Source organism: Trichosurus vulpecula, chromosome 2 (assembly GCF_011100635.1).
Source record: "Trichosurus vulpecula isolate mTriVul1 chromosome 2, mTriVul1.pri, whole genome shotgun sequence".
NCBI classification, from domain to species: Eukaryota; Metazoa; Chordata; class Mammalia; order Diprotodontia; family Phalangeridae; genus Trichosurus; species Trichosurus vulpecula.
Window position 1 is genome coordinate 33,381,135 of NC_050574.1, and position 26,313 is coordinate 33,407,447.

The following is a 26,313-nucleotide window of genomic DNA, read 5'->3' on the forward strand; positions in this document are numbered from 1 at the left end:
ACCGAGACCCATGTTAAAGAATTCAGATTCTTGTCTGCCTGTCTTCGAACAAGCTACAAGAATAAAAGTGAATGTAGAAGAAAAAGAAACCCTTATCACTGCCTGCTTAGAAGAGGTTGGGACTATTCACTCCATCAAGGGAGCCTTAAAAGGAGAGCCTTTAACAAAAGACAATATACTAAACTGTTAAGATAAACGCATGGTTCCCACATTCTGGCCAATTTAAATGGACGTGAAGCAATTTGGGATTATAAAACTCTGAACCAAAAACAAACTGTACACCCGTGAATTTGAAGCTTTGTTAAGACAGATGGAGAATAAAAAGACTTTTCATTAGATACTATTCAAATACTGAGAACCTCACACTCAGCTTAAGCTCCTCACTATACATATTTATAGTATTTATAAATATATCACAGTTAAACACTGACCTGTATTTACAGAACTGCCTTGCCCCAGAGACATAACTGCCAAGGGCTCATTTAATATAGTCATCCCAAATTAAACCCAAACTTTAGTTTTACCTGTCACAACAAATACTGCTAGCGTCAGATGCAAATTAAGGTACAACTGCCTTGGCAAGTATATTTTTTTTACTGCATGGTGTAAAAGAGGTCAAAAAGTGATTTCCTTTTCAGCCATTAAAATAATTTTTTCCCTCCAAGCCTCAGTTTTGTTTAGAATGAGACGAGGAAAATTTATTCAGTCCCACCCTATTATATATACACTCTTGATTCCTTTGGCATAAATGACTAAAACAAAGGTCAATTTTAGTCACTGGTATTTTGAAGTTTGTCTCCCTTCCTAGGTAACAGGGCTGGGGAGGCTCTCCTGGCTCAGAATCTGGGGGAGAGGTCACGTGACCACCGCGTGCAACTTTCAATAAATAAACTCAAGAGATGACGGATAATCCCTAGCTTCTTCCCGTCCAAACACCCAACAGGGCGCTTCTGGCAGTTCTTAGCCCGCTCTGGTGCCGAAGCTGGCTCCAAACTCGGGCTTCTGTGGAATGTGAGCTAGAGTCAGGACGGCTCATAACCCTCCGAGAGTCGGGGTCCTCCTGGTGCACTGGGAGGCTGCTCGGAGGAGACATCGGACGGCAGCCAGCTCGCCCCGTCGGGGTCCCGGGAAGCGGCGGCCTCCAAGAGCTGTCCTTCTGCAGCCCCCTCAGCCCGGTCCGCACGTGGGGTGGGGATGGGCGTCCCGGGAAGCGGGAAGTCGTATTCCTCCCTCAGCTGCAGCCCCCTCGGCCCGGTCCACACCTCGGAGATGGGCGAGAAGCAGCGCCGTCCTCCTGCTGCAGCCCCCTCCACCTAGTCCGCATGTCGTGGGGGTGGGCGGGAGCGGCGGCCTCGGCGCCCCCTTCTCTCTCAGCTGCTGCCCCCTCGGCCCGGTCCGCACGTCGGGGCGGCTCAGGGGATGCCCTCGCGGCGCCGGCAGCACTGCGACGGCGGCACGTCCCAGTCGTAGACGTAGGAGAGGCGCAGGCGCAGCTCCTGCGGGCACAGGCGGCCGTCGCGGGCCAGGCTGCGCTGCTTGGAGCGCATGTCGTCCGGGCTCTGCTTGTGCGTCACCAGGTACTGGTTGCTACAGCCGCGCGAGCGGTACTCGGTGTCGAAGCGCGGGTCGTGCTCGCGCCGCACGTCCAGGGGCGCCAGCCAGGCGCCCAGCGACACGTCCTCGCTGCGCCAGCGCTGCAGCACGTCGCGGTTGCGGCTCACGAAGCGCACCAGATCGGCCGAGAGCACGTAGCCGCCGCCTAGCGCGTAGGGCAGGTAGTGGTCGCACAGCAGCCAGGCGGCCTCGCGCCAGCGCCCGCCCGCCTGCACGCGCCCGCGGCCCGAGAAGAAGCCCCAGTAGAGGCGCCGGCGCCGCTCGGGCTCGCGCGCGCGCAGCTCGTCGCGCAGGGCGCCCAGGCGCGCGAACGTGTCGTCGTCGGCTTTGAGCACGAAGTCGAAGGCCACTCGCTTGTCGAGCCACGCGAACATGGCCAGCACTTTGGCCGTCAGGTTCTCGTAGGCGTCGCGCAGCTGCGGCAGCAGCAGCAGGTCGCCGTGGCGCGCTTGCTCCCGCTCCAGCGCGCTCCGCTCGGCGGCCTCCAGCCCGGCCGTGCCCACCACGAAGCGCGCCCACACGTCGGCCAGCGGCCCCGGGCTCCCGGCGCCCGCCAGCCACGTGCTGCGGACGGCGCTCCGGCGCTCCGTTCCCGCGGGCGCGCTCACCACCAGCACGGCCAGGAACGCGCGCTCCGCGGGCTCGCCCTCCTCGGCCGGCGCATGCGCCGCGGCGGCCACGCGCCCTCCGCCCGCTGAGCTCTCGGGCGCGCACCTGGCCAGCCAGAGCAGGGCGCCTACGGACAGCGCCAGGCCGGCTAGCGCCAGCGCCGTGCGGTGCCGGCACACGAGCCGCGGCAGGTTCATCGTGCCCTGCCGCACGCGGGGCTGCGCGCGCACCTCCTCTCCGCCGACCTCGGCGGCCTGCTGCGGGGAGGGGGCGTCCGGCGGGCAGGGGCTGGGGGCGGGGAGGGAGCAGCGCGTGCCGCTACTGCGCGTGCGCGAGACGGCCTCCCGCTGGTCCTGTCATCCGGGACCGTGACGCGCCTCGCTCCCCTGGGCGGCGCTCTCTCCTCTCGGCAGCCGAGGGTAAAGTGAGAGGGACGGGCGCGCAAACTCGTAAGGAGGCCAGCGGAGGTGTGCCTCCAGTCTAGGGCGCTGAGGTGGCAGGGCTGAGGGGCGTGGGCGGGGCATCATGTGACTCGGGTAGTTTCCGCCTCCTCTGATAAGTGATAGGAATTTCGTCGTCTTGGCGTCTTCCGCCCGGAGGAAAAATGGCGGCGCGCGGGTACCTTAAGCCTTAAGAGTCTGCGACCCTTCACCCCTCCCCGCCCCTTCCCTCAAGAAAGATGGCGGCCGCCTGTGCGGGCTTCCGTTGACGGTGTCGCGGACTTTGCTTCTGGCCATCTCGGGGCTCCGGGCGGTAAGTGACGGGCGCCCACGGCGGGGCGGCTTGGACTTGGCTGGGGGACGGGGGCGGGGAGGCCGGGCGGCTCGTGGGTCACGGTGTCATGGGCCGTCTAGGCTAGTGGGGTCCTGGAAGGAACCCTCTGGCGACGGGGAGCTCCCTTCCGACTCATGGACTGTAGGGTTTGTGGGGGTTCGGGGTATGGTCCGTGACCCCAGGGTCACTGACTGATGGGGCTGGAGGGGCCGTCGGGGGGTCACCGCCTATCCGGGCTGGAGGGGGTCGCTCCCGCCCCAAGGAGAGTTCCCGCTTGAAGCCCTCCAGCGATGGGGAGCTCACTCCCTCCGTGCCCGGCTCTGAGCTGCCCCTTCTGCCCATCGCCGTCTCCAGCCTTCTCCGGCTCCCGCTTGCTCCCTCCCTTTCCCCCGTTGTGCCCCCTCAGGCTGCGCCCCGGGACCGGCTGGGCGGGCTGTTTGTGTCCCCGGGGTTTGGCGCGGGGCCCAGCGCACGGTAGGCGCCTCCTAAGTGCTTGTGGACAGACTAAGCGGAGCAGCTTTGGAGTGAAGGACCCAGCCCCTCTAGACCGATTCCTTTTCCTGTAGGCGGGGAAGCTGAGACCCCGAGAGATGGAGGCGGGGTTCTGGAGTAAGCGCCCCCAGCCACGGATCCAGCGGACCAGGGTACAGGGCGGAAGCGTAGTTGTTTCGATGTCTCTTATAGATACTTATTTTTTTTAGTAGGACCCCACATTTTAGAGTCGGAAGGGACTTTGGGGTCTTCTCCGACCCCTTAATTTTTCGGTTAGGGAAATGAGCCCAGTGAGCTGAGTGCAATGCCTTGCCCAAGGTCACACAGGGAGCCATAATTCCAACCTCGCTCCTTTGCGTTCAGAGCTTTAGGTGCTAGGGTTCAAGATACAAAAACAAACAAACAGTTCTGGGGAGTCGAGGCTAACGGGCCCTGCCTTACGGTAATAGGGTAAGCAAAAGGCAGGGTGATTTCAGGTCGGAGAGTCTTGAAACAAGTGAGAGAAGGACCAGAAAAGATTCCCCGGAGGACACTGACCCTGGACCCTGGGGAGGGGGTTGAGGGAGTGTATGGGGTGGGGGTGGAATGGAAGGTCAAGTCAGCGGAGCAGCGAGTTTGGCTGGATCCGGATTGTGTGGGGCCTGAAATGACAGGTGGAGGAAGGGGAGGACAGGAAATGTGTTCTTTAAAATTAATCATATTGCACATCTCTGAATCAGTCTCAAGTTACTGTTTTGGGGTCGTTTTTGGTTATTGAATCATCTGTCTCTGCAGGTAATGGAAAGTTAGCTGTTCGTGCTTTTCAACTAGAGGAAAGCCTTCTTTAGGACCAGAAGCAAAAGGAAGTTGGGGGTTTGGAAAGAAATCCAAAGCCTTTTATAGAATCTTATCTCCCTTTAATTTTTATTTTTTTTATCTGGGTTTGAGATGCAGAGTTAACAAGAAATTCCCCAATTTTCTTCCCACCCCACTCCTCTTAAAACTTCTTCTGTTGATGAATTGATGAGATGCTGGCCTTACCCTCCCCCTCCTCCCCCCAGGATATAGGGAGAACTCAATCTCCTCCCCTCCCCTTCCTCCATTTCCCTGCCCCCCATCTCCTCTGTCCAGGATGGATCAGCTCAGCTTGCATGCAGAGTGGTGACAGGGACTTGGGGCTGGGGAGTAGGGGATATAGGTGAAATTGGAGCCCCTGTAGCTGAGGTGACTGAATGGAGGGCCCAGGGAAGAGCCCGCTGTCTCCAAACGCCCTGCCATGAGTAGCCATTGCCGTGCTTGCTTTTATGGGCCCAAAGTGGCCAGTGTCCTTCTGTTGCTGAGAGGGCCTGGACCCTGCCTCCAGGGTCTCTTGATTTCCTCAAACTCTGTCCTTGGTGCCTGTGTGAATCATCTCTTTGGCTTGTGGAAGGACCATCTCTGAGTGGGTGACTTCCACCTATGGTCATTGCTATCAGCTTCTTCTGAATCAGGGGACCAAGCTCCCTGGGGTTCTTGAGCTGTGCTGCGGTGGTTCAGAGCCCCAGAGAGCTCCCAATGCCAGGCTCACCGGAGCCTGGGCTTAACCGAGGCTGCTTCTCTCCCTAATTAGCTTCCTGGCAAACAGCTGTTGACCTTCAGGGTGGCTGTGGCTGCTCTTCTCCATTCTTGGTTGGCTCAAGCTGGCTGCCTCCCGCAGTGGCCCTCAAGCCCAGGTTTTCTACTGCTCCCTCCCCACATCTAGTAGAAGAGGTTGGGAGCCATTGCCCCCCTGTTGGGTCTCAGCCTCAGCCCTGGCCATCTGGGAGAAAAGCCTCTCTGACCCAGGTGCTTCAGGGCTGAGCAGACAGGCTCCTACCCCTTTTTATTGAGGCCATTCCCTGAAGCAGAGAGAGTCTGTATTGCAAAACACAGGTGTTGTGGCCTCCAGCATTCCTTTATTTCCATCATCCTGGGCTGCTAGGTAGTTCAGTGGTTAGAGACCTGATTTCAAAACCAGCCTCAGGTACTTCCTGGCTGGGTAACCCTGGGCAAGTCACTTAGCCTTTGTTTTCCTCAACTGTAACATGGGGGTGATAATGGCATCACCTCCTAGGCTTGTTGTGAGGATCCAGCATGACACTGTTTGTAAAGTGCTTAGTGAGGTGCCTGGCACACAGTGCTATAGAAATGTTAGCTGCTGTCATTATGATGATTGCTGGGGACGTGGGGATGTGGGACAGCGTGGGGAAAGGAGGAGGATAGTGGCTCTTTTCCATGGTTCCCCCAAATCTGGAAGTCCAGGAGTGATATGGGGATGGGAGGTTGGATTGTCAGTGACACCGAGGGTTGAGTGGAAAGACCTTGTTTCTCTGTCCTGGTCAGAGGCTAGGTCCCCTCCCTTATGAAGGGGGTCGTTTGTCTCTGGGCCAGCTGCACAGATAAAAGGACCTTACTTCTTCTCACGACCTGCTTGTCCAAGGAAGCTGTTACCTGGTCTAACTCATCTGATTTTCTTAATTCAAACCCTGACCTGCCCTACTTCCAGGGCTCTGGCGGGGTCTTCTGGAGCTCCTGCAGCTGCTTGCTCTGTTCAGGGTGAAGGACCTGCCTTTTTCTCAAGCCGTTCAGCAGTCAGGCTTGACCCACTGGGAACCTAGGAGAAGATGCACTAATCTTCTGTTGAGCCTTCTGCCTGTTACCTCATCTGATCTCACAGCTGCCCCTGTGATAAAGGAGGCTGAGCAGGGATGATCAGCCCATTTAGAGTTAAACTCAAGCATCAGAACAGTGAAGGGATACTTCCCCAAGGTTGTGGGGCCATGAAGTGTTGGACCTGGGACTAGAAACCTGATCTTACTTAGCTAAATTCAGAACTCTATTGCAATCTTGGGAGAACAGGACACTTAAATTTGCTCTCTATTGGCTGTGTGAGCTTAGGGGTGTCCTTATTAAGGTAGCAAGTATGTGTGAAAGGATTTATAAGGCCTGTGAAAGGCTTTTTGACTTTCCTGGATGAAAAACATACTTACCATAGTCATGTCAGTAGTGAGCACATTCTCTTAGATCACTACCTAGATAGGTATCTAGCATTGTGCAAGGTCAGCACATAACACAAAACAGCAGAGAAGGGCCCTATTCTAGAGAAAGTTGTATTTATTTGTTTTCTAAACTAAATCTAGCTGCTCATAATTTGCTGTGGTTAGTACTCTGTTCTTTTGAAGGGATTCTGCCTAGTTGTAGCAATGCTTTAAATAATAAATAATGCTAAAGAGTTGAATTACAGTGCATGACCATAATAAATGCTGCAAGGAAGGGTCAGTGGTGCAGATACTGAATGCCATGAGAGTTTAGTGGAAGGAGAGATAACCATGAACTAGAGAATCTGGAGGTCTCTTTAAGAAATGGGACTTGATGGGCTATGAAGATTGGTTAGGATTCCGTAAGTAGAAAAGATGAGACAAAGGTATTGGGAGGAGAGGGACGGGTGCTGACCGAGGCATGGAGGTGGGAACCTGGGAGCCACGTCGTGTGCCTGTTTGAGGAAGTTACCCTGGGTGAGGAAGAAGAGGTCAGGGTGGAAAGGGAAGTTGGGGTCCTGTTTGTGAGGCAGGCAGGCAGACACTGAGCATTTATGAAGTGCTCACTGTGTGCCAGGTCCTTAAGGGAAAGGAAGGGAAGGGACAAAGCATTTGTGTAGTGCAGGTACTGTGCTTAGCTCTTTAAAGTTATTCTCTCATTTGTTCCTCACAACAACACTGGGAAGTTACTGCATTTAGTATCCCTACTTTATAGATGAGGAAACTGAGTCAATTTGAGGTTAAGTGACTTGCCAGGGCAACTAGGGGCAGTGGACAGAGGACTGGGCCTAGAGCCAGGAAGACTCCTCTTCCTGAGTTCAAATGTGGCCTCAGACATCTCCTAGCTGTGTGACCCTGGGCAAGTCACTTCACCCTGTTTGCCTCAGTTTCCTCTTCTGTAAAATGAGCTGGAGAAGGAAATGACAAACCACTCTGGTGTCTTGACAAGAAAACCCCAAATAGGGTCAGGAAGAGTCAAACATACCTGAAGTGACTTCCCCAGAGTCATCCAGCTAGTGCCTGAGGTTGGATTTGAACCTGCCTTCCTTAGGCACTGGGGATGCAAATCCAAACAAAAGGAACGGTTCCTGCCCTCAAGGTGCTTACCTTGGAATGGGGCAAAGTTATCCCATAACAGGGAGTTAAAAAGAAGTTGCGTACCCCCATGGCAGTAGTGGCAAAGTCCTGAGAGTCAGAATCACAAAGTGTTGTTTGTCCTTCATTCTCGAAGAGGACCATGACACCAGGAGGCTGATGCTATGACATGCAAGCGAATCAGATTTAAGAGAGGGAGGGCTGTACTAGCCAGCTGGGTCCAGTGGCCAGACATAGATCAGGATGATTGGAGGTGGCCTTGGATACAGTGGGAAACCTTGGCTTTTTTAAGCTAAGGTCTTTAGCAGATCTCAGTTTGACTGCCCATTCAGTGATTATGGCTGCTTAAGAAATGAGCCAAGGAATAGCTCCTTTTTTCTAATCAAAATTAAAAAAAAATCAATCTGGGTGGTAAAGACCCTCAGGGTTTCTGGCCAAAACAGAAATAATTACTATTTACCTTCATTCTGAGCCATCAGGACCCAAACTTTGACCACTAAGTGGTGCTTGGGCTAGGACCTATTGTTGGCCAATCAGTGAGAACCAGTGTGATTTTGGTTTACTTTGAGGCATGGTCTTTGAGAAAGAAATCTAGCCTGAGAAAGAAATCTAACCCCAAGATTTCTGGTTAGGTTTCAGAGATCAAAATTTACACTTCTTTGGGCAGAGCACCCACAGGTAAGGGCAGGATACTCCACCTGGACAGAGGAAGAAGGGAAGGGAGAGAAGAGAGGAAGGAGTGGAGTTGCCCGACTGGAACCGACCAGTTGGGTCCGCAGTGGGGTAGCTTGGACTTCTCACAGGTAGTTGTTTGTCCTTCGTTCTCGAAGAGGACCATGACATCAGGAAGGTGATGCCATGACATGCAAGTGAATTGGATTTAAGTGAGGGAGGGCTGTGCAGTCACCAGCCTAACTCTCTCCTCCAGAGCCATCTGGGTCCAGTGGCCAGATATCAATCAGGGCAACTGGAGATGGCCCAGCCAGAATCAGTAATGGGAGGGACATTGAGGACTGCCAACCCAGGCTCCGCTCAGAGCTGGAGGCCTTAGGGGAAACTTGTCACTGGGAGAAGGGGGCTGGAGGGCTGTGCCAGGATAGGAAGGTAGTGAAGTCTACAGGGTGAGTAGCTGAGCCAGGGAGGGCCCCTGAGGACCAGGATCAGGGGAAGGGGGGATGGAGGGGAGGACCAGGGGACAGCATAGATCCATAGAGGCCAGGAGCTCAGAGAGCTGATCCAGAACCCCATCAGTGACATCCCTAACTTACAGTCCTGTGGCCTCCCCCATGCCGTGTGCTCCACTTGGGGCAGCTTGTTTTGTTAGGAAGTCAGCGCCTAATCCACCTCTTGGCAGCTTTTCCTTACACCACCTATGATCCCTCTTTCCTGTAAATAACCCTTTCATGTACTTATTTTAACAATGAGTAACATGCTTTTTAAAAAACATTAGTCATGTCCCAACATGCACTCTTTCTCATTGAATCCTTTCTTGTTAGAGTAATTTGAGCAAAACCCATGCCCCAAAGTGACCTATTGATAATGTTTACAACCTGCTCCTAGTCTCCTGAGAGGGGTGTGGGCTGTTTATTCTTTAATGGGGCTACAGATAGTCCTTAGAGTTGTTTTCACTTAGATTATTATGTTAAATTGTATAGTTTTCTCTTGGATCTACCCTCTTTGGTCTTTCCATATTTTTCTAAATTCTTCAAAATTGTTGTTTCTTAGAGTAGTACATCCAGATTCCATTACGTTCATGTACAGCACAGTCAAATCTTGGGCATGGATTGGGTTCCAAAGTCAGGATCGCATTGAATCAAAACTCCCTTTGAAGCTCCACTAGAGAAAAAAGGACTCTTGAAAGGACTTCCACTCCTGCCCAAGCCTGCTCCTGCTTTGCCATGAACAAATCAGATGAAACAGGCTGTAGGGTGCTGCCTGCTGACAAGTCCAGCCCAGGCTGCCCCTCTCATTGGCGCTTCTGGCCTAAGTAGAATAAGTGATCAGACAGCGGACTTCAGAGAGAGGTTGGAATCCATCCTGGGAGGGGTGAGGGAGCAAACAAGCCCCATGTTCATTTATTCCACGTCACACACATGCAGGCCTTCTCGTACTGGTGTCCATGGATGTGTTTCGTGGGGGTCTGTGAACCTGAATGGGAAAAAAGTTGTTTTTATATTCATTACCCTAACTGAACTTAAGCACTTCCTTTAGTTATTCAATTATGAATGCAGGCAACACAGTTCGCTTTCTGAGAAGGGCTTCACTTGGCTGCCGAGGGGTCCTGATGCTCGTGGAGCCAAATAATGGGTGGCCTCCTCCACATTTAAATTGTTTCCCTCCCCACTTCCTGCATATAGTGAAATTCACATGAGTTAAATGCACACATGTGCTTCCATGGAGCCATGATTGAACCATTTCTTCCTTCAACGAGGCACTTCCTTTGTTTGCTTTTTTTGTTGTTGCTAGTGCTCCAGTGCTAACCATGAGATCTTCTACATTATTGACCTCCTTGGGGGTATGTGCCTGTACCTGTGGGTGTGACAGCAGCTTAGTGCTGGTTCTGGTATAATTCCAGATCCAAGGGTCCCGCCCATTTACAGCTCCATCCAAAGTGCATTGGGGATGTGCTTGTTTGCCTGCAGCTTGGCCAACACAACTGTTTTGGTCCTTGCATCATCTTTGACAGTTGTTCTACTTTGCATTTCCCTCTAGTGATTTGAGGCATTCGTTAATAGTTTACATATATCCTCTTAAGAATTATTTAAATCTTTTCATCACTTATCTTTGGGAGCACCAGCCCTTCAGTTGTGTAAAGGCTGCTCTCTTTCTTCCAGACGCAGGTCACTGGCCTCCTCCCTGTTCTGGTGGTTTTTCTCTAGGTCATAGATCGCTGATTACGGGCAGAGGGATTTCAGAGCTGCCTTGTACTCACCTGATAATCATTTACAAATGATGAAAATGAGGCTTGGAGCAGTCAGATGATTTACTGGATGTCACAAAACTAATAAGTAGCTTAACTGTTCTTTTAGTCAGGTGTTTTATTCACAGAATCACTTTTTGGGAGTTGGGAGGGACCTCGGTGTCCCGGCCCCCTCACACAAGGAATCCTCCCAGTGACATACCTCTGTGGGAGGGGGGAGGCTCTTGCTGAACAAGTCTGTTCCTTGCACTATGTGAGGTCTCTTCAGAGACTTGAAGACAGCTCTCATCTCCTCCCTCCTACTTCCACCGGGAGTCTTTGCAGGCCAGACATCTCTAGTTCCTTTAATCCTGATGTGACTGGGACCGTTGTCCTTTACCACCTTGCTTGTCCTCCGGTTTATCACTGCCTTTAGATCTTAGTGTGTAACCCGCCTGACACAAGGCAGTGGGACTATTGCCTCCCTCCTCCTGGAAGTTAGGTTTCTGTTGACATAAAAATTGTTGAAGGGTTTGTTGACAGGTATTGCTGCCTGTTATATGTATCAGCATGCAGAGACATTTTAAAAGTGGTTTATTATATGCTGAACATAGACCATGGTACACAAAAGCCAGTGGGGTCCTGAGCAGCCTTTTCAGCAACCTTATGTGGGTCTTAGTTACTTCAGGCAGGATGGATACTATAGAATTTCACAAAGGGAAGTAAAGATTGACATCTCCAAGAACAGATAGCAGAAGGGGAAGCTCTGTCTGCATCAGGTGCACTTGTGGACCCATCAGGAAACACCAGGGATTGAATTAAAACTTGCAGACTAACCGTTAATACTAGGGTTGTGGAGAGTGAGTCACTCACTAAACATTTATTAAGTGCCTCCTGGGTGCCAGGCTCAGTGCTGAGTGCTGGGGAAACATACAAAAAAGACAGCCCCTGCCCTCAAGGAATTTATAATCTTAATTGTTGTTCTAATGGGGGAAGATGGTCCACTAGGAAGCTGGAGTGGGGAGGGGGAGGTGGCAGTGGCAGCAGCAGGGAAGCGGGGCAGGCAGGCAATGCTCCTTGACATGGAGGCCTGCAGGAAAAGTTAGGGGAATCCCAGAGTAGTGCAGCTGGGGTGGAGATGAGACAGCAGAGCTGAGCTCCCTCCTGACCTAGTGCCTGGGAACGCTCACTTTGAGTATGGAGAGACAGACACTTCTGTCACTGACCAGTTACTCACCTGAGTCCAAGTGTCTGTGTGTGGGGCCGGGGGTTGGGGGGTGGTGCTGTCCTCAGTTCCCAAGGTGTCCAGTGAGTCAGGAAGAACTAAAGGTAATACAGAAAAACTCTGTATTGTTGATGCTCCTGGAGATGAGGATGACTTTTTTGGCTGCTATGTGACCTTACTCAGCACTACTGAGCTCACAAGCCACTAAAATCCCCAGATCCATGCATTTATTTATTTATTTATTTTTGGGATGGCTTCTGTTTAACCATGCTTTGGCTGCTGGCCCTCCCATCTGATAAGTAGCTTAACTGTTCTTTTAGTCAGGTGTTTTATTCACAGAATCACTGCATTTGGGAGTTGGGAGGGACCTCGGTGTCCCGGCCCCCTCACACAAGGAATCCTCCCAGTGACATACCTCTGTGGGAGGGGGATCAGCATACTAGCTCTGCCATTGACGAAAGTGTTAGAGAAAGAGAAAGAGAGAGAGAGAGAGAGAGAGAGAGAGAGTGTGTGTGTGTGTGTTCATTCACAGGCAGAATCACCGTTGAACTGTAGCAAGTCAGGATCATGTATCATTTTTCTTTTGGGAAATTTTTTCCAAGTTCTTGTCTCAGAGGGGAAAAGGGAGGGGACTGCTGGGAGCCTAGTAAATAAAGAAAAGGAGGTCTAGAGTAATTTACTTAATCTGATGTTAACAACAGTTAAATTAATTGGAGAACACAGAGATATGCCAGTCACAAAATGTATTTTTTGTCGCACTTCTAGAAGAGGGATTTTGGAAGAGCCTTTTCCTTATCTACAACTGCTTGGGAAACCTTTTTCTAGGAAAAGATTAGTGAGACTTTGGGTCTTTTGGAGTGACTTTCCCTGGTAGGTTTAAGGACTCTAGTTGGCCCTCCCACCCTCAAATCAGCCAAATGTGGATTTCTGACCTTCCAGACTGGAATGATAAAAAGAGGGGCTATTTTGGGTGGGTATAGAAAGAGAAAAGCCTGTAACCAGAAGGGAAGGGGAGAGAACCGTATCACTCCCAAGTATCTCTGAATTTTTGTCTTTTGGCCTAGGATCTCCCCAAATCTGCAGGGCTCCAAATTTTAAGCCACAAAAAAGTGAGTTAATTTAAACAGGGCTTATTCTGTGCAGAAACAGAGTTTCCGAGGTGGGAGGGATCATAGTGGTCATGTTCACACTATATACCTTGAGGTGGGGGGCCCCACTGCCTCTCATCTTAGAGACCTCCTGGCCTGGTCACCTTTGTTTTCTGACCTGAAGCATGTGTTTGCCTCTTTGCAGCTTCCCCCACTGCCCTTCAGGGCCAAACTGCATGAGGCTGCACCCTGCTTCTGAGTACTTCAGAGGAGCTGCCATATCCCTGGTCTGTCATGGACTCCATGAACTTGGGGCCCTTCACCGTTGGTCGCCTCCCTGTGGATGCTCTCTAGCTTGTCCAGACATGGTGGTCAGAAGGGGAGAAGGGGACACAGCTCCCCAAGGACCAGACACAGGGGGACTGGCTTTTGCTCATTCTCCCTTAATGTGGCTTTAACTTATTTTAGCAATTTCACCCTAGTGACTCTTTGAGCTTGGCATCCACTAACAGCCCCTCGTCTTTTTCAGACCAACTTCTCACTATGCTTCCCCTTCCCAATTTCTTGAGCCCAGCATTTCTCTTTATTAAATCTCATCTCATTAGGTTCAGTGCATTGTTTTAGCCCGCCTCCCTTTTGGAATCCTGACTTCTCCAGTGTGTCTTGAGCTCCCAAGCTAGCTGCAGATTTTGTTCAAAGCTCTTTTTGACTTTATCCAGCTTACTGATAAAAGGGTTACATGGCCACGGGGCATACAGAGATCCTGGGCTTCTCCTGTTGGGAACCTTTCCAGCTAATGTGGACTCAGTGATGGTGGCAGCTCATTGAGGCTGGCCATGCAGCCCATTCAGAATCCATCTAACTGTGCTTTCCTCTAGTCAGCATCTCTCCATTTTCCTGTCAGAGTAGCAGAAGATAAATGGGAAGAACAAAAAAAATCAGCACTGAACAGTGTCGTGATTACTGACTAAGCTTGGCCCTGAGGATGAGAGGGGAGAATGCATTCCCTTCTTGGGAGAGATCTCAGACTTGGCTGCTGTGCTGGCTGGTTTTCTTTGGTCCTTTTCTTCCCTCTTTATTTTTTATTCTTAGGTACAAGGGCTCAGAGGCCCATCCTGGCACATCCTGCCTATGTGACCTGGGCAAGTCACTTTCACCTCTGCTGAACTAGCAGGGGCTGAGGAGGAATCAACCTGCATTGGGGGAGGGCTTCTCTCCTAGGAGATCCCAATGCTGATGGCCCCACAGGGGTCCTTGGGCCTACTGGGGGGAGGAGGCCTTCTGGTTGGGAAAGGGAGATTATATAAAAACAAAATATATCACTATAATTCAAAAAACCAGAACAGTGCAAGATACTTTGTCAAGCGGTTTGTTAAAATTTGGGTAAACCATATCTATGTTATTCCCCAGATGTACCAGTTTAGTAACCCTGTCACAAAATGAAGTCAAGTTAGTCTGGTATGAGTGCTGTCTTGCCTAGGCTACAGGTGCAGTAGCCTCTCATAGGCCTGACCCCCAAACTGATGGGCACAGAAGCTTTGCCTCCATTTTTCCAGCCTGACCCTGTTTGCCTTGCTCCTTAGGCCCCCTGATCATCCTCAGTTTTCAGGGGCTTGCCCAAACAGTGTTGGACATAGGGTGGACACCTATTCCACTGTAGCCTGAGCGAGGCTCAGGACTCCAGTGACCCATTAGCCCCAGCCTCCCGAGCAGCAAGGGATTATGGGCATGTACCAACAGGCTGGCCAGATCAGCCTGACTGACCTCTTCTTGCTTTTCACTCCTTTCTGGATGTGCCCGTTATCAGTAACAGAGGGTTCCTGATAAAAGCTGACTTTTCAGGTGACAAAATACACCTGTCCTTTTGGAAGCATGTACTTGGGCTTCACTGTGGGTCTGCTGATGGGTCTCTAGTTGACCAAGGCCCCAGTTCAGAAGGCCCGTTTAAGCTTTCACTGGGGCTTTCCGAGAGCTTTACTCTTTTGTTTTTATTTTGGCAGCTCGTTGAATCCTTCCTTGAAGATACCTGAGCTCCTATTAAAGAGCTAGAAAAAAATGGTGTCCAAGCAGGCCTTCCTCTGCAGCCTGGGCTCCATCTACTTGTCTCTGCTCTTTGTTTTCCTCCTCATGGATGTTTACGCCAGGCCTGCCAACAACTCGGCATTAAAGGAGAAGGGGGTCGACAAGGATGAGAATGAGATCCTTCCTCGAGACCACCTGAACGGTGTCAAGATGGAGATGGACGGGCACCTGAACAAAGACTTTCACCAGGAGGTCTTTTTGGGGAAGGAGATGGAGGAATTTGATGAAGATTCAGAACCACGAAGAAACAGAAAAAAACTTATGGCAATCTTTGCAAAGTAAGTCAGGAATAGGAGGTCTAATGGGCAGGCCTGCGGTCCACTGTTTCTGAGTGTTTGTTGTGGCCGTCAAGAGTTATCAGGATAAAGAAAGAGCTATAGGCTTGGAGTCAGGAGCCCCGGTTGTGAATCCTGCCTCTGATGATTCTGAGGTGTGTGACCTCAGTGGGTCATGTCAGTGCTGAGCCTCAGGGGTCTTTCCTCATCTGTAAAATGGGCATGATTGTACTACCATCCCAGCTGTTCTTGAGTGGTGAGGAATGCGGACCGCAGGCATTACAGTGCCATAGTGACTTGTGAGCCACTAGTAGGGCATGGATCCACATCTTGTGACAGTCAGGTCACTGCCTCACAGGCAGGCCGCACTCTGCTTCTGGTCTCTTTGCTTTGTAAGGTCTTAAACGTTAATTAGGCCCTTACAGCATTCAAGCCATGGTGCTAAATGCTAGAGTTACAGAGTTAAAAATAAATCAGTCCTTGCTTAGGGGGAGAAAACATTTATCTGGAAAAATAGTAATCCTAATAATAGCTAGTGTGCCAAGAATGGTGCTAAGCTCTTTTACAAATGTTATCTCATTGGATCCTCACAAGAGCCCTGGGAGGGAAGGGCTATTGTATCTCCATTGTATAGAGGAGGAAACTGAAGCAAATGGGGGTTAAGTGACATGCCTTGGGTCACACAGCTAGGAAGTTCCCTATCCTTCATCTTCTCTAGTTGCTTATTAATAGAATTGATGAGTATAATGCAGAGTAATTTGGGGAAAGAACTGTAGCCATTTAAAGTATCAGAGCTAGGCTCAGAAGGGGCAGAGATGTGGAGAGCCTGGGGGGCTTCATGGAGGCAGGAGGCAAAGTGTTGAGTTTGGGGAATACATGCTCATCCAGTTTGGCCCAAACACAGAGCGTTTTTATAATGGGAAATCCGGCTGGAAAGGCCATTTGGAGCCAGACCCTGGAAGGCAGCGGATTCTAGGTCTAGGAGCCGAGGGAAGGGGACCCAGTGAAGGAATTTGAGCAGTCAGTTAGAAAACATTTATTTAGCACCTACTAAGTGCAGGCACTGGGGATGCAAAAAGAGATAAAAGACTCTGTCCTCAAGGAGCTTTGTAGTCTATTGAGAGAAGACCACCGGCAAACAAGTAGTATAAACAAGTTGTATAAATAGTCCAGTGCCCGCCCTGATCCGCATAGTTGGGAGGACTAGCCAGGTAAGGTGGAGGGTCACTTTTTCTGAGAGGCTGGAGCTAAGGAGTGAGCATTTTCTTAGTGAAGAAGGAGGCAAGGCCATCTGCCTTGGGTGGGGTAGGGCATAGTCTCCAAAGCTGGGAGCAGTGGGGTTTTGTTTGGAATCCCCAGGACCCTTAATAAATTTTTACTGAGTTTGTGGAGGGAGATGGGAAAGCTTCTCCTCCTTAGGGGAGAGTGATAATCTTATCAGAGAAGATTCCAAGGATTGATTGCTGAGCTCAGCTGATTTAGGGAGCTGATTTTCTGTTGGACACTTCCATTGGCATTTGGCAGTTTGAGATTACGGGCTGCCAGAGGCAGCTCTAGGCAGTGCCTGAGGGGGAGGGCTGGCATGCTAGCCCAGGGAATGGGGTGGGATTTCTGAGGCCAGGGAACTGGTGAATGAGGGATGGATAGATGGAGAAGTGAGCTAAATGAGGGGATGGCACGGAGGGTCTTCAGTTCCTTGAGAACAAGGGCAATTTTTGCTTTTTTTCCTCAGTTGAAAACCTTGGCCTCATATTTCACTGAAGAAATTGAGGCCATTCTCTGAGAGCTTCCTCTCCTCCCCTCAGCCTTCTCATTTCCCATCACTCAGAGCTTCCCTTGCTCTCTCCACTTTCATCCCAAGGCGAATCCTCTACCTGCTCGCTTGACTTCATTCTGCTAGATTTTTCCCACTGTCGTCTTCACTTTCTCACTTTTTCAAACTCTCCATCTGCTGGCTGCTTCCCTGCTGCCTGCCAGCATGCCCAGGTCTCCCCCAGCCATCCCCACTGGCTCTTACCCTATATAGCTCTCTTCTCCCTTTGGTGGCTAAACTCCCAGAAGGCCATGTATAATTGGTACCTCCACTTCCTTTCCTCTCACTCTCTTCTTAATTCTCCTCTGACCTCATCATTCAACCCAAACTGCTCTCCAAAGTTACCAATGAGCTCTTAAAAATAAAAAAAAAAATTGTTTTAAGAAGCCATGATCCACCTTCTTACCCTTCTGCCCCAAACCTACTTCTCTTAATTGAGAACACAAAAAAACCCCTGCTATAATATAATATGTATAGTCAATCAAAACTAATTTCTACATTGACCATATCTAAAAAATATGTGTCTCGTTTTACCTTCTGAGTCCTTCATCTCTCTATCAGGACATGGGTGCACATTTCATCACTTGGCCTCTGGAATCTTGGTTGGTTATTATGCTGATATGAGCTAAGCACAATAGTATTCTGGCACATTTGTATACTGTAACTTGCACATCCGTACCCAGCTTATGGGTACCCTCTCAGATTCCTATTCTTTGTCATCTCAAAAAGAGCTATAAATATTTTTGTATATCCTTAGAATGTGCTTTGCGTAGAACTAATCTGCCCCTTAACATACCTTCTCTCTAATTCCCACTTTACTCTTATTTCCCTATAAAATATACTTCTCTACCCAACTGTATGTGTGTGCATGCGTGCGTGCGCGCGCACAGTGTTCGTGGCTTCCCTCCTTTGCCCAGTTCAGATGAGAGTGAGGTTCAGATATCAGCTACTTCTCTGCGCCCTGCCTCCTTGTATAAGTGTGTCCTTGTGTACCCAGATTATATAATTTTCCCTAACCTTCTTCCTTCTTCCCCTCCTTTTTCATTCTTCTCTTAAGGTCATCAAGCCATAACAGAACCACTCCTAGGCCTTGTCTAATTGGACTCCCTCTGTGGACCCTGATGATGATAGGGATCAGAAGGGACATGTGTGTCACCTCCCCATATTTGAATCCAGGTAGTTTACCCTTGTTAAGTCCTTTATATTTTTTAAAAATTATTCTCTTTACTCCAGTGTTTGAATTTCAGAGCATCTACGCAACTCTGGTCTTTTTATCAGGAATGTTTGGAAGTACTCTATTTCATTAAAGGTTTATTTTTCCCCCTTACAACATTAAACTCAGTTTGGCTGGGCAAGTTATTCCTAGCTGTAAGTCTACATCCTTTGCTTCCTGAGATATCATATTCTAAGTTCTCTGCTCCTTTATAGTGGTGTCTGCTAAATTGTATGTGATGCCGACTGGGGCATCTTGGTGCTTGAATTCTTTCTTTCTGGCTGCTTATAGTATTATTATTATTATTTATTTTATTTTATTTTTTACCTGGAACCCTTGAATCTTGTCTGTAATGTTCATGGGAGTTTTCGTTTTGGGGTTTCTTTCAGGAGGTGACTGGTGGATTCTTTTTGTTTTCGCTTTGTCCTCTGTTCTCAGAGATCTGGGCAATTTTCCTTTTAAATTTCTTAAAATATTATGTCTAGACTCCTTTTTTGGTCTTGGCATTTAGATAGTCCTTAATTCCCATTCCTCCCCCCCACCCCCATTCTGTTTTCTAAGTCAGTTGTTACTGTTGTGGTGTTTTCTTCTGTTTCCCCCCCAGGCTTTTGATTTTGTTTTAGTATCTCTTGTTGCATCATGAAGTCATTGACCTTTGTTGTGATCCGTTCTGATTTTCAGAGAGATTATTTCTCAGGCAGTTTTACACCTCTTGTACTGAGCTGTTAATTGTCTTTCTAATTCTCTCTTCCGTAGGTCCCTCTCCCCTAGTCACTAAACTTCAGTGCCTCTGTGTTACCTTTAGGATCAAAGTCTCTGTTTGGCTTTTAGATGCCCTTCATCACCTGGGCATCCCTCCCTTACGGGCCTCCTGGCTGTTCTTCAGATGAGGTCCTCCATCTTCCAGCTTGGAACATTTCCCCTGACTATCCCCAAGGCCTGGGACACTGTCCTTCCTCATCTCTGCCTTCTGGCCTCTTGGAAGTCCCCGCTCAAATCCCACTTTTACGGCAGTAGAGTCAACCTCAAATAGAAACAAAAGTTGCTAAACTATATATAAGGATCCCTTTGGGCTCACAGTGACCTAGAAAACATTAACATTACTTGTGTTTTATTTTTGTTATTTTGTTGTAACTTTTTTCAATTCCATTTTAATCTGGTTCAGGCTGCATGCTCTAAGGAGCACTCAGTTCTGCAAGAAGCCTTTCCTAACACCCTTTAATGCTGTCCTTTGGGACAATCTTCATTTTGTCCTGTATGTATCTTATTTGTACATAGTTGTCGGCATGCTGTCTCCCCCATAAGACTGGAAGCTCCTTGGGGGCAGGCACTGTTTTTGCTTTTTTTTGTTTTGTATCCCTAGGCTTTTACTTGGCACTTAGTAGTTACTTGGTAAATGCTTGTTGATTAAATAATTTTAATGAAAGTAGAACAGTTAGTTCTGAGGTGTTAGCAAGCCCTGTAGGTAGCTTAGGTAACATAAGGTGGCAATTATGACAAAATCCTCTTCCACTAAGAATCATCTGAACTTTTGCAGAAGTTCATAAACTTTGTGTTACAAGAACCATTGGATTAAAAAGTCAAGTATTAGCCACATTAACTTTTTAAAAACCTATTTAGTAGTGTTTTTGAGCAAAATATGAAACATTTAATTTTTTTTAAAGCCGCAGACTAGTGTAGAACTTTAAACAGTAAATCCAGTATTAATAAAAATTCAGCCCTGTATTATGGTCAGTTAAGGAAATGAAAGGAAAATGAGGAGGAGGAAGTAAAAGAGGTACAGAAACGCTGCTGAGGGGCCCACCTGTGAGGAGAGGCGATCAGATCAGCCTCCAGACCTTGACTAGGCACTCTAGAAAGGAGGAAGAAGGTGCTTCAACAGACCTTACCCTTGTTCTGGAGACAAGGCATAGATGCGTAAAAGGAATCGTTACGAGGCAGAGTTTGTTGTTATTCAGTTGTTTAGTCGTGTCCAATTCTTCATAGCCCCTTTTGGAGTTTTCTTGGCACAGACAGTGGAGTGATTTGCCATTTCCTTCTCCATTTCATTTTACAGATGAGGAAACTGAGGCAAACAGGGTGAAGTGACTTGCCCAGGGTCATGCAGCTGGGAAGTTGTCTGTGGTCGCATTTGAACTCAGAGCTTCTGTACTGCAGGCCCAGCGCACCGTGCACCGTGGTGCCCCCTAGCAATACAAACCCCACATGAGCCGGCTTTGTTGCTGCACCTGGACTGGGACACTTGGAAGAGGCAGGAGGCAGGGGCACAGGCTTACTCAGGGGTCTCTGGCGCAGCCCCCTTAACCTTGGCCCAGATCATCCTCAGCACATGGCACATGGGCAGCAGCACCCCCTCACCCTGGCTCTGGCTCTCCCCGCACTCCTCCATCCTGGCCTGGAGAGGGCATGGTCCACATGGCCCTTGTCTCCTTCCTTGACCTCTGTGGGGGCTTGGCCTCACTGGTATCGCTGGGCACAGCTCAGCGACTTCGGGACATAGCTTGAAATCACATTGAAATTCATTCTCAGTAGATAACCCCAAAGTCCTTCTCTGGAAATTGAGGAGTGTCAGATGTCTTGTTGAAGAAAAAATCAATCTACTTTAATGTAGCCTCTTGTAACATTACCCTGGAATGGGAAGCTCTGCTCTGCAGCGAACCTAAATCGTATGACCCCTAATGTGTGCTAGCTCGGGACCAGAGGACCTCCAGCCAAGGCCAGGTTAGAGGGCCTTTGCCCCCTCGTTTGGGGCGGCTGTTGCCGTGTCTTGGACAATCGTCTGTCATCTTTTCTTCCCCTAACATTTGGTGCATTTCCCCTTAGTGCCACGTGGATGAAATAACTGTTCAGTGCAAATTGGCCACAAGGTGGCAGATTTCCCCTTAGCATTTCAAACCAACAACTTTTGCAATTTTTTAAAAATTAGGTTATTTTTAGTTTACAACACACAGTTCTACAAGTTCTTGAGTTTCAAATTTTCTTCCCTTCCCACCCCTCCCCCCAAGACGGCATGTAGCCTGATATAGATTCTATATACACCTTCGCATTAAACTTCTTTATACAATAGTCAGGTTGTAAAAAAGAATTATGACCAGTGGAATGAATCACGAGAGAGAAGAAACAAAACCAAAAAAGAAGAGAAAAAAAAAAAGAGTAAATAGTTTGCTTCAATTTGCATTTAGACTCTGTAGTTCTTTGTCTGGATGTAGATAGCTTTTTCCATCATGATTCCTTTGGAGCTGTCTTTGAGCCTTGTATTGCTGAGGAGAGCCAAGTCTATCAAGGTTAGTCATCACAGAATCAATGTATCTGTGGTTGTGTATAATGTTCTCCTGGCTTTGCTCTGCTCTCTCAGCATTATATCATGTAGGTCTTTCCAGTTTATCACGAAGTGCGTATCTTCCCCATTTCTTACAGCACAATAGTGTTCCACTACATTCGTATACCACAGCTTGTTCACCCATTCCCCAATTGATGGGCATCCCCTTGATTTCCAATTCTTTGCCACCACAAAAAGAGCTGCTATAAATATATTTGTCCTTTTCCCACTTGTGTGATCTCTTTGGGATATAGCCCAAGAGTATTGCTGGGTCAAAGCATATGCTCATTTTTATAGCCCTTTAGGCATAGTTACAAATTGCTCTCCAAAATGGCCGGATCTGTTCACAACTCCACCAATAATATATTAATGTTCCAATTTTCCCACATCTTCTCCAGCTTTTATCATTTTCCTGTTTTGTCATGTTAGCCAGTCTGACAGGAGAGATGTGATGCCTAAGAGCTGTTTTGATTTGCATTTCTCTCATCAATAATGATTTAGAGCATTTTTTCATATGCCTATAGATATCTTTAATTTCCTCCTCTGAAAACTGCCTGTTCATATCCTTTGACCATTTCTCAATTGGGGAATAAATTGTATTCCTATAAATTTGGCTCAGTTCCCTGTATATTTTAGATATGAAGCCATTATCAGAAACACTGCTTGTAAAAGATTTTCTCCCAATTTTCTGCTTCCCTCCTAATCTTTGTTGCATTGGCTTTGTTTATACAAAAACTTTTCAATTGAACGTAGTCGAAATTATCCATTTTGCATTTTGTAATGCTCTCTATCTTTTGTTGGGTCATGAATTCTTCCCTTTCCCATCAATCTGATAGGTAAACTCTATCATGCTCTCCCAAATTGCTTAAAGTATCAGCCTTTATTCCTAAATCATGAACCCATTTTGACTTTGGTGTACAGCGTAAGATATTCGTCTATGTCCAGTTTCTGCCATACCATTTTCCAGTTTTCCTAGCAGTTTTTGTGGAATAGTGAATTCTTAGCCCAGAAGCTGGATTCTTTGGGTTTATCAGAGTAGATTGCTAATAGTCACTGACTACTGCTTTTTGTGTACCTAACCTATTCCACTGATCCATGACTCTGTTTATTAGCCAGTGCCAGGTAGTTTTGATAACTGCTTCTTTATAGTACAGTTTGATATCTGGTATGGCTAGGCTACCTTTCCTAGCATTTCTTTTTATTAATTCCCTTGATATTCTGGATCTTTTTGTTCTTCCAGAAGAATTTTGTTATTATTTTATCCAGCTCTGTAAAATAATTTTTTGGTAGTTCGATGGGTGTGGCACTGAATAAGTAAATTAATTTAGGTAAAATTGTCATTTTTATTATATTAGCTCGGCCTAACCATGAGCAACTGATGTTTTTTAATTTGTTTAGATGTGACTTTATTTGTGTGAGAAGTGTTTTGTAATTGTGTTCATATAGGCCCTGGGTTTGTCTTGGCAGGCAGACTCCCAAATATTTTATAGTGTCTACAGTAACTTTAAATGGAATTTCTCTTTCTATCTAGCTTCTGCAATTTCTAAGCTTAAATGGTGGGGCTTGGCCTTGCAGGAAGCGCAGCAGCATTTTCCACAGAAAGACTTGTCTTCCACTTAGAGAAGCCAAGGACTTTTATTTTTTGTTGGAAGGTGTACCAGCCAAGTGTGGTGGGGAAGGAGAAGCTGAGCATTTGAGCTGGACAGATGTTTTGAAATTTTTATTTGTCACCTGTATTTCTAACTATCGTTCTCCCTCCTACCCAGGGAACTATCTCTTCTAACAAGTAATTTTTAAAAAGACAAAAAAAAAAAAAAGAAACCCAGTCTAGTAAAACTGACCAACACAGCAACTGAGTCTGACAGCGTAAATGCAGTGCTTGGTACCCCTCCCTGTCTGTAACAAAAAAGGAGGGGACCTTTTCTCGCTTCTTTTTCAGGAACAGACTTGACTGACTGTGCGAGCTTAATGCTATGACCTTCTAATCTCCCTTAGTAAGGGAGAACTGTCATGGTGTGGTTTCTGAGAAGAACAGAGGAAGGTGGTTCTCGGAAGGACAGGTAGTTCTCGCCACTGTCTCTTCGTCTTAGAGAAATGTCCTTCCTTTGTTACAGATGGATTCCCACACTTCGGCAGGGAGAGCCACCTTTTCCGTCAAGAATTACTGGCCCTTATGAGTACTAGGTGCGTGTTGGGTTTTGCACGTGAGGGTAGCACTTCTGGTCCACCCTGTGTTTGCTTTGGAGTTGGAGAAAATAATTTCTGTTCTGTCCAAGAATTTCATTTGATTCTCACTGGCTCAGCAGTTCCCTTGGCCTCATTATCCGTCTCTAGTGGTATAGCTAGAGATGGACATATGCCAGCCTAACCTGTTTGTGATTAAGAATCTCCTCTGCAAATGAGTGGTCCTGCAGTCTTCACTTGGAGACCTCTAGTGTACCCCCATTGGAAAAGAGACAGACTTGTACCAAATACTGAGTGATCAGGTAGGGCAGACTCCTGCCAGGACATTGGTGGCGAGCTTCATTGTCACTCGTCTGGAGCTGAGGCTCATTGAGTGGATTGGAGTTCTTGGGCCTTTCGTTGTTGTCTTTACAGCGTTGTTGTGAGGCTTGTACTTCACCTTGTGTCAGTTCATACAAATCTTTCCAGGTTTCTCTGAGGCCAATCCCGTTTATCATTTCTTACGGCCACTGTCTTCCATTAAATTCACATACTATAATTTGTTCAGCTGTTTCCCAGTGGATAAACACTTTCCTCACCTCCAGTTCTTTTCCACCACAACCAGAACTGCTGTAACAACTTAGGTGCATTCTGGGGCCTTTAACTCTTTCCTCTCCAGGTTATGCTTTCTACCATGCCCCTACTTCATCATCATCATCACTAACATTTTTCTACCACTTACTAGGTGCCAGGCATGGTGCTAAGCCCTTTACAGTTACCATCTCATCAGATCCTCACAATGACCCTCGGGGGCAGGTGCTATTACTACCCCACTGGCCCAGGGTCACACAGCTATAAGCTCCTGTCTGCCTGATTCCAGGCCTGATGCTCTCTCCACTGCCACCCTCCACCATGCCCTCCAGCCCCCTTTTATTTAGAATGTAAGCTCCTCCTTTCTTGTTGTGTTTGCATTTCCAGCACTTGGCACAACTGCTTAATACATGTTTCTTGACTGACAAAGAGAACCTTAAAATACTATAGAAACATGATTTATTGTGAGGGAGAACTCTGGGCAGTTCAGTTTATTTTTGGATAGGTCTGGTTGCTGAGAAGTTTTTCTTTGTACTGATGATAGAAGTTGCTGCTGGACTAAACAGATTGGTCCCTTTTCCATGTGATTGCCCTTCAAACAGTGAAAAGTCCTTGTCATCTCATCCCACTGGCCCTCTGTGCTCCTTGGGCTCTTCCTCCTGCTGATCACTTCCCAGCTTCCCTCCTACTAGTCCTGAGCCCCACCCTCCAGATGTATGTGGTCTGCTGAGGGCGGGGAGGTGGACCTTCTTGTCTTCAGGGGTTCCCCCCCCTCACAGTGTGGGTCCCAAAGCATGGGGCCAGATTGCAGCCCACCGCGCCCATCCCATCTTCTTCACACGCAGGAATGTCTATCTAACCATAACCGTCTTGTCCTCAAAAAAGTTTATTTTAAAAAAACTCAGATTGGGTATTAGATTTTTCTCTATTAAATTTAGTCTCCCTAGCTCTAGCTTGATCATGATTGTCACCCTGGGTGCTCTTACATCTCCCAGCCTTGTGTCATCTGTTGATTTGATTAACCTCCCACCAGGGCCTGCTCCTGAGTCTTTGATGATGATATTGACTAGCACAGAACCAGGGAAGGGATGTTGGGGCACTGCCCTGGAGACTTGCCATCGGGCCGCCATCAGATCACCGACTGCTGCTCAGAGGGTCCAGTCACTCAGCCAGTTCTCTCTAGGTTCACATTGCTCTGTCTCTACCTTGGCCACCTGGATAGCGTGGAGGCCCGTCTAACATTTGGTGAAATTGAGGCCGTTAATGGCTGTGATGTCCTCCAGATCTTCACAGGGTCAGATAACCCTCCCATAAAAAGAAATTAACTTCATCTGCTATGCCCTGTTATTTTTAAAATCTTGCTTTATTGGTGCTTCTTGCTTTTAAAGGCATTTCCTAAAGCTCCTCCTCTCTTCAGCCATATGCCAGTTGGTGGGCACCCATTTTGTCTCCCACACTGTTTCTGGTGGGAGCTGTTCTGGATGCAGCTGTACTCATTCTCCTCAGTGTTCTCAAACTGCTTCTCCAGTGACATGATGGAACCAGTAATCCGTCACACTCATCAGCCGAGGTCGTAGGGTCCTACTCGGCTGCTTTGAGATTGAGGCCATTGACCCTTTTGACTCAGCCACCGCACCTGCCAGCTCTCGTCATGCCTCGGGAGAGAGTTGTTCACGGAGGCAGTGCTGTGTTCTCTCTGACCCCAAGCTTTCATCTCCCTGCTCAGGGTCTTTGTTCTGTCTTTCACAGTACAAAGAGTAGTGTCCTTGGCAGAGAAAACAGTGCAATCCCAGCGAGAGTGGTTCTGCTTTGTCTCCAACTTTGTTGGGGGGGTGGGGGGGGCACTTTAGTTTTCTTGATGCTTTTTATTCTTAAATCATAGTCATTTACAGACAAACAAACAACTTTGTACAAACAAGCTGTAGCTGAAATAACTGAGAGAAGGCACTGGAAGTAATAGGGGTTGGGGAAGGCTTCCAATAAAAGATGGGATTTTAGTTGGGACTTGAAGAAAACCAGGGTAGGT

At 48.2% G+C, this 26,313-nt stretch overlaps 2 protein-coding genes across 2 annotated transcripts in view; one reads left to right on the forward strand and one right to left on the reverse strand.

The window, feature by feature from the left end:
• Positions 1-418: 418 nt before the first annotated feature.
• Positions 419-2,548, reverse strand: B3GALT6 (beta-1,3-galactosyltransferase 6). The gene has a single exon (XM_036745150.1). It carries the CDS (start codon positions 2,418-2,420, stop codon positions 1,413-1,415), a length of 1,008 nt encoding a protein of 335 aa, XP_036601045.1. The 5' UTR covers positions 2,421-2,548; the 3' UTR covers positions 419-1,412.
• SDF4 (stromal cell derived factor 4) overlaps positions 2,275-26,313 on the forward strand; it is a 59,555-nt gene continuing 35,516 nt past the window's right edge. The window contains exons 1-2 of the mRNA XM_036745148.1: positions 2,275-2,976; positions 14,832-15,191. Coding sequence (XP_036601043.1) covers positions 14,887-15,191 — 305 coding nt within the window. The 5' untranslated portion in view covers positions 2,275-2,976; positions 14,832-14,886. The remainder of the gene's footprint in view (positions 2,977-14,831; positions 15,192-26,313) is intronic.

Bases quoted from the DNA above. Each gene is read 5' to 3' on its own strand.
- B3GALT6 (XM_036745150.1), bottom strand. From the start codon at position 2,420: ATGAACCTGCCGCGGCTCGTGTGCCGGCACCGCACGGCGCTGGCGCTA.